The following is an 11,005-nucleotide window of genomic DNA, read 5'->3' on the forward strand; positions in this document are numbered from 1 at the left end:
TTTTCTGGTATTTTTTTTTTATGGAAAATAAAAAAAACTGCCTACTCACCAATTCTTGAATATACTGCTTCTTATTGTGTTGTTGTTGATTGTTGCTGATGATTAGATAGTTGTTGTTGCTGCTAGGCTGCTGGGTAAAGGTGACTTCGATAATTGCAAAGCTTTGTCCAAACTGGCACTTAAGATTGGTGCGCCCACAATTTTTCAACAAAAATTTTGTCTTCTTTTTTAAAAATTAAAAATTTTTTTTGTAGCATTTTTTTATAAACGTATATATATTTTTTTGCAATTTTTTTTTGTGTATATATGTATATATATATTTTGACCATTTATGAATTTTTTTCTTGAAAATCTTTTTTTTTTTTTTTTAATATTCGTGTATGTGTATGTGTATATATTTGGAAAGTGTATATATGTATATATTTTTCCACTTTCCAACTCTTTCGCAGACTTTGATAAAAAAATGCTAACGGAACTTGATTTTAAGTTTTCGTTTTTCGCACTTATATTTTTTTGACAAATTTTTTCCAAAATTTTTTGTTTATATTTGTATGCTTTTTGTCTATGTATGTAGGTAAATGTTTTTCTGTTTTTCAGCACTTCCTTCACTCCTCAGTTTTATAGTTAAATGTTCTTTTGTATATATGTATGTGTAGATACAATATATTATATTTTTAAAGTAGACACTGTAGTTTTTTTTTATCACTTTTTTATTTATTTACGAACGAAGATTCGATTTTAGGGGCGGGCCAAAGATGGCTGCGAAGGACCATGAACAAGTCTCACCTGGTCTTTCTTCGCTACACTCTTATAATAAATGAATAGATTTTTGAGTTTTTTCGAAAACGTTATAAAATTCACCTTTTTTCAATTTATTAATGGTTGCTTAAATTCATGCAAACTTCAACACAAATGTATTTAAATTTATATTTTGAGGTTTTAAAACTTTAACACCTTAACTTTTACAAGTTGGTAAATTCAGAGTAAATATATGTACATATACGTATTTTGAATAAATGCACAAAGGGAGCGCATCCGCGGTTGCCGAGTAATAATGCTTGACTGCCCGATTCGTGCATTGGTTGATAGTGATGGCCCCTCGTCGGTGTTGGCGCCTTCCAGTTCGCCGCGTACGGCTGCGCGTGAGGGTGCGCGTGCCGCCGTTTAATTTGATAATGTAGGCGGCTTAAACATTGCGTAATGTACTTGTTATACCCTGATCAATGCCCTTTAAGTCTGTTATTTGTTCTGTATTTATTTTTGTATGATTAAGTACTTGATTCTTTTTAATTATGGAGATATCTGCTCCTGTGTCTACTAAAAAATTTGAAATTGAGTTATTTAATGATGTTTTTGTAGATATATAACTATTTAAGTGTAGATTTAGTACACATATTTTCCTATCTATTGATTTTGAAGTGGCGTTTCTTGGTTTTCCTGCTGGGTACAATTTCGCACGTTACGCGTCTGATTGTACCGTCTATTGTCATTTTGGGTTTGTGGTCCTCTTTGAGCATTGTTGTTTGTTCTCGAACTATTGTTGTATCTCGGCTGTGGTATAAATCTTCTGCCTCGGTAATTCCCATAGTTGTTACTTCGGTAACCTCCGCGGAAATTACTTCGATATTGATTTTGTTGCCGCATATTTAAGATTGTGTTCGAGCTGCCTGTGACTTCCGTGCAGCTGTTTGTAAACTTTGAAATTGCGTCGTTCATTGTTGTGAACGTTCCCGCCTGCATAATCATTTTCACTTTATCATTGGAGCAGTTCTTACACATAGCTTTGACTGCTGCTTGGGTAGCATATCTCGTTGCCAATTCTGGGTTTAATCCGTCCGAGATATAGGCTCCCTCCAATGACCTAGTTACATTTTCTATCTCCTCAGTGTATTGATTTGCAGTTTTGCTACGCTATTGGATATTCAGGAGTTTTGCTGTCAAGACTTCTACTGATTCGCCTTTGATTGCAGTTTTTAGTTTTAGTTTTATTTGCGCGATTGTATTCTCGTTACTTATGAAATTTCTTGCCGTGCCTTTTAGATTGGTCTTTATCATGGTTATAGCTATGGCTTCATGATTATCCTTGATTTGGTCGAGGATATCGAGGGTATCTAAGAAACTATGCAAATTTTCAGGCTTGCCATCAAACTCTGGTAGCACTGATGAGGCGGTTTTGATGAATTCTACTACGGTTTGTGGCATTGTGATATTTATGAGTGGGATTTCTAGTGCTTTATTTTCTTCTACTAACGAAGTGTGACTCAATGCTGGTGATGGGGTGCGGCTTTGGGAAAGTTCGGTTAGAACTGAGTTAAAATCAACTTGGAGTTTTCTTCTACTGTAGTTGGTATAGTTATTTCTATGTTGTATCTACCTAAAGAGGATACTAATTTGTCTCGCACGTGGGAAAAGAATTGGTATGCTTCTGCTTGGTGTTCTTTGGTGAGTATATTATTTACCCTATTGATTACCTGTCCTATATTATTTAGGGCTTCTACGATCGTGATTAAATGTTTCACTATAGTTTCTGGCTTTATCGTGGTGTCGTTATTTATGCATATGTATAAGGCCTTGCCTTCTGCCTTAATTTTCTCTTCGGATAACGCTTCAAAGATTTGTTCCCATTTGTTCATTTCTATCTTGGGGAACCATGAGTGAGAAAAAAAATTCTAAATTTAAAGTGTTTTTATAAAGATGACCTAAGCATTCCAATTTACTGAAAAAATGTTTATGTTCATTTGTACTGAGAATATTCTCTATATTTATTTTTTATTTCTTAAGTCTCTAATTTTTCCTTTTAATTTTAGTCTATCTTCCTTATTGGTTGTAATATTTAATAATTTAAAAGTCTCAGCTATTTCCTTCTTTTTTTTAAATTGTTTACCTCCCCGTTTTCTTCTTCTTTTTATTGTCGGGGAAGGTATTATAGGAATTTCCTCCTTCTTGTATAGCTTGTTTCGTCGCCGATACTCATCTATTGTAATCGGTGTCGGACCTTGCTTAGCTGTTTTATTTTTTATAATTTCTTCTGAGATTTTTATAAATTCCTTAATGGTGTCTTCGCATTTCTTAAAGATTCTATAAAAATCTTCCTCAGTTTTTATTTCTTGCATACTATGGAGATAGGTTTGCCTTTTTTTTAAATTAAAATTTTTGTTCAAAATTTAACACATATATTTTTGTTATATTTTTAAAACGAAACGTTTAACCTATTATTCAATTCCTACTTAGATAGAGGAGAAAAAAAATCCTAAGCAAAAACCTTCGTTTTTGCTAATAACTTAGCGTCCCTGAGGCCGCTCAATTGATTCTAATAAAAATTATAAAGATTTATATACATAATATAGCTGCCATTTTGATGTTAGTCAGGATTGGAATTGTTGCAGTACCGTCCTTTTTTCCGAAATATGTATTCCACTCAATTATGCATTCGCTGCCATGCGTGCCTTTTGGATCCGAAGTGTATATTCCACTCGATTATGCATTCGCTGCCATGCGCCCGTTGTTATAAACTTTTTGTAAAATGGGATCATTTGCATCCTTTCAAATAAACTTCTTGTGAAATGGGATCACTTGCATCCTGGCAAACAAACTTCTTGTGAAATGGGGTCACTTGCATCCTTGCCACAATTAAATAGTTGTTTTCGAAAAAATTCATTTGAATCCTTTTTGGGATTTTGATAATTACTTTTAATTACTTTAGCCTTTCAGATCTTTAGCAGGATCTGGCAGGCTCTTCCTTCAAGATGATCGCCTTTAGCAATTTTCCGCTTATTCAGCAAATTTTATGCTTTTAGCAGTTTTTGCTGATTTCTGATCAAGCTGGCAGGATCGCCATGAAATATTCGAAGTAAATGAAAATAATGTTTGACTTTGGAAGTCTGATAATAATTGAATTTATTAAAGAAATTCTTTCTCTTTTATAGCTAATTTCTTAACCTACACATTCAGAAATATCCTAATACTAACAAACTAAAAATATGTACATTTGTATTACTATGCATACATGTAGATTTGTATTACTATGCATACATGTAGATTTGTATTACTACTATGCATACATGTAGATTTGTATTAGTACTATGCATGCATGTAGATACTATGCATACATGTAGATTTGTATGCAAAGTCAGCAGATTGATATTCATGTAAAATGTTTGTATGTGAATATTTGGTTAATTCACATTACTGGTTGTATGTAAATATTTTGGTGACAAACTAATATTGACGATAGGCAGTGTATTGACCGGAGTATGTGACTTAGCAGAATTTGTTAGGTGTGAACTGACAAAGGTTTCATATTCGGCATTCCATTGATGTTAGCGAACCGCTGTGTTCGGTCAATGTAATTTATGTCGCATAATATTGTAATATGATTATGCTATTACTAAAATGTATTGCCATAGAAGTTCATGGTGCGTAATGCCGCAAATGTATTGCATAGGTGGGCATGACGCATAACGCTACAATGCCATTAATGAGGGGACTTTGGTAACAAATATTACTCTATTTGTTTATAATTAATGGAAAATTTTTTTGTAAATTCGAACAATTCATACAAATATCGTAAGTCATTTTCGTGCACAAGCGCGCCATCTTTAGGAACAAGTATCTAAGTGTTCTAATGCGAATTTCAAAGACCTTAACCTTTATGCACAAGCGCGCCGTCTTTGGGAACAATTATCTAAGTTTTCTAAAGTGAATTTCAAATTTTATGTATACTCGCTAAATTCGAAAGCACAAATGTTTCACCTACATTCAAATATGGTTCCCCATTGTTGCCGCTTACCTATAATAGTCTCTACCAAAATCCTAAAAAATTGTTCCAAATTATTTTTGGCGTACCAAAAAATCCATTGATGATTTTAGCGACCTGTTTTAATCGAATATTGATTTTTTGCCGGCTCAAGGTCCAAAAACCCAATTGAAAAAACAATGTTTTTCGGTTTTTTTATGCCAATATATTTCGGCTACACTGCGGTAACCTTCCTCAGGGCCACTGAAGACAACATAAAAACATAGAAAACAAACAATTAATATCACATATTTCACTAATAAAAATTACAAATTAACAAAATGTTTACAAACAAAAGTTTTAACAAAAATTCACAACCACATCACCCGACATCAACATACATTGCTTGGTGTTTCCGTCTGCACCGTCTAATCAGGTGTTTGCTACTGTCCTATTGTTATTTAGTAAATGACGATACGCATGAGCACATCCATCACAGTCCGTTTTATAGTTCATTCGTATTTCTGTGGGCGTGTTGATTATGTGTAGCATTTCCAATGTGTATCGTTTGTTGTAGTTTTGTTCTTGTGCGAGAATCTCTGCTGCATCGAAGTTTGGTGAGTGCCCACTAGCCGCACAGTGTGTCATGAGTGCAGTTTTCTGAAAATTAGCGTAATGACATTGTTTATAATCTGATTTGTGCTGGGACAGTCTCGTTTTTAGTTTTGCTTTTGTTGTGCCTACGTATATACTTTCACAAGCTTCGTTCAAGTTTCCATTACAAGGTATTTTATATACTAAATTACTTTTTTCGGTTGTTGGTATTTTTGTTTTTGTTCTGTTGAATATTTTTTTTAATGTGTTAGTCGGTTTGTGTGCTATCTTTACTTTTTCTGTATTATAGCAATCCGACTTCGCTAAACGTTCCGATAGCTGAGGTACATATGATACCGTCTTAAATATTGTTTTTTGTGTGTTTTCTGAATTTTGTTTCTGGTGTTGAATTAAGGGCCGTTTTAGTAAATTTTTGATCGTAGAATCCGGAAAATCGTTGTTCTTTAATAATAACGTAATTTCATTTTTAATTTCTTGGTGGTACATTTCGTCAGAAATTTGCAGCATTCGTCGTATACAGCCCATTGCTGTATTAATTATCATCGTTTTTGGATGCTTTGAGTTAAAGTTGATGATTCGTCCAGATGCAGTAGGTTTTCTATACCACTTTACTTTTAATTCGTTTTCCCTTCTGATTATGATCGAGTCAAGGTATGCCAATTTTCCGTCCTCTTCGAGCTCCGTTGTAAATTTTATATGGCTATCAAACGAGTTAAGCGCGTCCAATGTATTTTGTACCTCGTTTTTGTTTACTATCGCAAATAAGTCGTCAACGTATTTGGTGAAAAGTCTGGGTTTTTGCCCAAGCTTTTTACTAGTAGTATCCAACAGCTGTTCCATTATAATATCGGCGATCACAGGCGAGGTTGGTGATCCCATTGGTAATCCTTTAAGTTGTGTATATATTTTGTCGTTGAATTTAAAATACCTGTTATCTTGGATACAAAACGTCACTATCTCCATAAATATTTGTTTCGGTATTTTCGTATGTTCCTTTATTATTGCCCATTTTTCTCGTATAACGTCCAGCGCCAGTTGTATTGGTACGCTTGGGAAGAGTGACACCACGTCAAAAGAAACGAGTGTTTCATCGTCGCAAATGGGTGTATTATTAATTTTTTCCTTGAAATCGATAGTGTTTTTCACATTATATACTGAGTTGGCTGTTACGTTCTTAAGGATATTTACAATATACTTGCATAGACCGTGCGACGGGGACCCAACGGCGGAACATATGGGTCTGAGTGGCATACCAGGTTTGTGTATTTTTGGGAGCCCATAGATCCTTGGGGCTAGCGCAGTGGTTGTCACGAGTTTATTTCTTTCAGCTTTCGTAATAATATCCAATTTAAAAAGTTTGTCTACTAAATTATTGTTTTTGGTTTGTAGTCTAGAAGTAGGATCTTGCCTTTGGATTCTGTACGTGCATAAGTCCTTTAAAATATCTTCCATTCTTTCGTTATATTCCTTGGTCTCCATTGCCACAGTTTTACTTCCTTTATCCGACGTTAGAATTTTAATGTGGTCATTTTCTTTAAGGAACTTTCGAGTTTGCTTCACTGTATCAATTATGGCACAGTCTAATGTCGTTTTTCGGTTTGTTGCTGTGTGATCTTTTATTAAGAGAGAGAATTTGGTACGTGCTTCTTCCTGCTTTTCTTTATTTTCCAGTGTCTGTATTAAGTCCTCACCATCGGCAATGTATTGAAACAGCGGAAATTTGGAATTTTCTACTGGCAAAGCGAACTTTGGACCCTTAGCCAGCAGAGCTTTAACATCTGGCGGGAATTCAACATTGGTTTTGTTTACAAACCAATCTTCGCGTTTGTTATTGTTCACAAAATTATTGTTTCGTGCGTTCCTCAGTTTTTCATATTTTTCTTCTTGCCGCCTTTTTAGTATTGTCTTTAGATTATTTGAAATATTTTCCTCCCTCTTAGTAAATTCCAACAAGTCCTCCTTGTTCAGCTGATTCTTAAGTTGTATTGTTTTTTCTTCTATTTGTTGTTGTTGTCTTTTTAATATGTTATGCTTATGTTTGATAATTAAGTTTAATATTTTAGGGTGGTAGTAGTGTGTGTGCCTGTCTAAAGCTTTGTATATATCTGGATGTGTGTCAGAGTCAAACAAAAATAATTGCTTACATCTAGTGGAATTTTTTATAAAGCTAGGGATTAATTTTGATTTTCTGCATTTTAAAAGATATTTTAAATTTGACTTTGCTTTTACCAATTTCTTAGATATATTTTGAAATTTATTTATTACTGCCTTAGAGTTGTCATAGTTTTTCCTTATTTTTGCATACCCCATCTTTTGTTGTTGCATGCTTACGGCGTGCCTTCCGTTCATTATACATTGATGATTTTAGCGACCTGTTTTAATCGAATATTGATTTTTTGCCGGCTCAAAAAAAAAAAAATCAATATTCGAGTAAAACAGGTCGCTAAAATCATCAATGTATAATGAACGGAAGGCACGCCGTAAGCATGCAACAACAAAAGATGGGGTATGCAAAAATAAGGAAAAACTATGACAACTCTAAGGCAGTAATAAATAAATTTCAAAATATATCTAAGAAATTGGTAAAAGCAAAGTCAAATTTAAAATATCTTTTAAAATGCAGAAAATCAAAATTAATCCCTAGCTTTATAAAAAATTCCACTAGATGTAAGCAATTATTTTTGTTTGACTCTGACACACATCCAGATATATACAAAGCTTTAGACAGGCACACACACTACTACCACTCTAAAATATTAAACTTAATTATCAAACATAAGCATAACATATTAAAAAGACAACAACAACAAATAGAAGAAAAAACAATACAACTTAAGAATCAGCTGAACAAGGAGGACTTGTTGGAATTTACTAAGAGGGAGGAAAATATTTCAAATAATCTAAAGACAATACTAAAAAGGCGGCAAGAAGAAAAATATGAAAAACTGAGGAACGCACGAAACAATAATTTTGTGAACAATAACAAACGCGAAGATTGGTTTGTAAACAAAACCAATGTTGAATTCCCGCCAGATGTTAAAGCTCTGCTGGCTAAGGGTCCAAAGTTCGCTTTGCCAGTAGAAAATTCCAAATTTCCGCTGTTTCAATACATTGCCGATGGTGAGGACTTAATACAGACACTGGAAAATAAAGAAAAGCAGGAAGAAGCACGTACCAAATTCTCTCTCTTAATAAAAGATCACACAGCAACAAACCGAAAAACGACATTAGACTGTGCCATAATTGATACAGTGAAGGAAACTGGAAAGTTCCTTAAAGAAAATGACCACATTAAAATTCTAACGTCGGATAAAGGAAGTAAAACTGCGGCAATGGAGACCAAGGAATATAACGAAAGAATGGAAGATATTTTAAAGGACTTATGCACGTACAGAATCCAAAGGCAAGGTCCTACTTCTAGACTACAAACCAAAAACAATAATTTAGTAGACAAACTTTTTAAATTGGATATTATTACGAAAGCTGAAAGAAATAAACTCGTGACAACCACTGCGCTAACCCCAAGGATCTATGGGCTCCCAAAAATACACAAACCTGGTATGCCACTCAGACCCATATGTTCCGCCGTTGGGTCCCCGTCGCACGGTCTATGCAAGTATATTGTAAATATCCTTAAGAACGTAACAGCCAACTCAGTATATAATGTGAAAAACACTATCGATTTCAAGGAAAAAATTAATAATACACCCATTTGCGACGATGAAACACTCGTTTCTTTTGACGTGGTGTCACTCTTCCCAAGCGTACCAATACAACTGGCGCTGGACGTTATACGAGAAAAATGGGCAATAATAAAGGAACATACGAAAATACCGAAACAAATATTTGTGGAGATAGTGACGTTTTGTATCCAAGATAACAGGTATTTTAAATTCAACGACAAAATATATACACAACTTAAAGGATTACCAATGGGATCACCAACCTCGCCTGTGATCGCCGATATTATAATGGAACAGCTGTTGGATACTACTAGTAAAAAGCTTGGGCAAAAACCCAGACTTTTCACCAAATACGTTGACGACTTATTTGCGATAGTAAACAAAAACGAGGTACAAAATACATTGGACGCGCTTAACTCGTTTGATAGACATATAAAATTTACAACGGAGCTCGAAGAGGACGGAAAATTGGCATACCTTGACTCGATCATAATCAGAAGGGAAAACGAATTAAAAGTAAAGTGGTATAGAAAACCTACTGCATCTGGACGAATCATCAACTTTAACTCAAAGCATCCAAAAACGATGATAATTAATACAGCAATGGGCTCTATACGACGAATGCTGCAAATTTCTGACGAAATGTACCACCAAGAAATTAAAAATGAAATTACGTTATTATTAAAGAACAACGATTTTCCGGATTCTACGATCAAAAATTTACTAAAACGGCCCTTAATTCAACACCAGAAACAAAATTCAGAAAACACACAAAAAACAATATTTAAGACGGTATCATATGTACCTCAGCTATCGGAACGTTTAGCGAAGTCGGATTGCTATAATACAGAAAAAGTAAAGATAGCACACAAACCGACTAACACATTAAAAAAAATATTCAACAGAACAAAAACAAAAATACCAACAACCGAAAAAAGTAATTTAGTATATAAAATAACTTGTAATGGAAACTTGAACGAAGCTTGTGAAAGTATATACGTAGGCACAACAAAAGCAAAACTAAAAACGAGACTGTCCCAGCACAAATCAGATTATAAACAATGTCATTACGCTAATTTTCAGAAAACTGCACTCATGACACACTGTGCGGCTAGTGGGCACTCACCAAACTTCGATGCAGCAGAGATTCTCGCACAAGAACAAAACTACAACAAACGATACACATTGGAAATGCTACACATAATCAACACGCCCACAGAAATACGAATGAACTATAAAACGGACTGTGATGGATGTGCTCATGCATATCGTCATTTACTAAATAACAATAGGACAGTAGCAAACACCTGATTAGACGGTGCAGACGGAAACACCAAGCAATGTATGTTGATGTCGGGTGATGTGGTTGTGAATTTTTGTTAAAACTTTTGTTTGTAAACATTTTGTTAATTTGTAATTTTTATTAGTGAAATATGTGATATTAATTGTTTGTTTTCTATGTTTTTATGTTGTCTTCAGTGGCCCTGAGGAAGGTTACCGCAGTGTAGCCGAAATATATTGGCATAAAAAAACCGAAAAACATTGTTTTTTCAATTGGGTTTTTGGACCTTGAGCCGGCAAAAAATCAATATTCGTACCAAAAAATCTTAAATAGAATTAATTTTTGACCGGCCCATTTTGCATTTGCAGATTTAATCCTTATTATAGATAAAGCACGTCGTATACTGAACAAAAAAAAAAGTTACAAAAATATAACATTACATTTTTTATATTGCCTTTTATGCTAATTTATTTTAGTTCTTATTTTATTTTATTATATATTCTCTTATTTCAAATTGGTTTGTTATTATTTAAATGCAACTTGTCTGAATCGGAAAATTTCACGTTGTATATTAAACGAAACAAAAAACGCCCCAAAAACGTTTTTGATTTTAGGTCAAAACGGCAACCGGCATCATAGCGGCCGTGTTGCATAGGCAGTATATTACCCACTATCTATATATTAATTAGC

General features: G+C 34.0%; 2 protein-coding genes across 2 annotated transcripts; one reads left to right on the plus strand and one right to left on the minus strand.

Moving 5' to 3' along the window:
* Positions 1-5,167: 5,167 nt before the first annotated feature.
* LOC137234774 (uncharacterized) lies at positions 5,168-7,688 on the minus strand. Its single transcript, XM_067758194.1, has one exon. The coding sequence runs from the start codon at positions 7,673-7,675 to the stop codon at positions 5,168-5,170; it is 2,508 nt and encodes an 835-aa protein (XP_067614295.1). The 5' UTR covers positions 7,676-7,688.
* A 148-nt stretch (positions 7,689-7,836) lies between these two features.
* On the plus strand, positions 7,837-10,344 carry LOC137234775 (uncharacterized). Its single transcript, XM_067758195.1, has one exon. It carries the CDS (start codon positions 7,837-7,839, stop codon positions 10,342-10,344), a length of 2,508 nt encoding a protein of 835 aa, XP_067614296.1.
* Positions 10,345-11,005: the final 661 nt, after the last annotated feature.

This window comes from Eurosta solidaginis, chromosome X (genome assembly GCF_040869045.1).
Source record: "Eurosta solidaginis isolate ZX-2024a chromosome X, ASM4086904v1, whole genome shotgun sequence".
NCBI classification, from domain to species: Eukaryota; Metazoa; Arthropoda; class Insecta; order Diptera; family Tephritidae; genus Eurosta; species Eurosta solidaginis.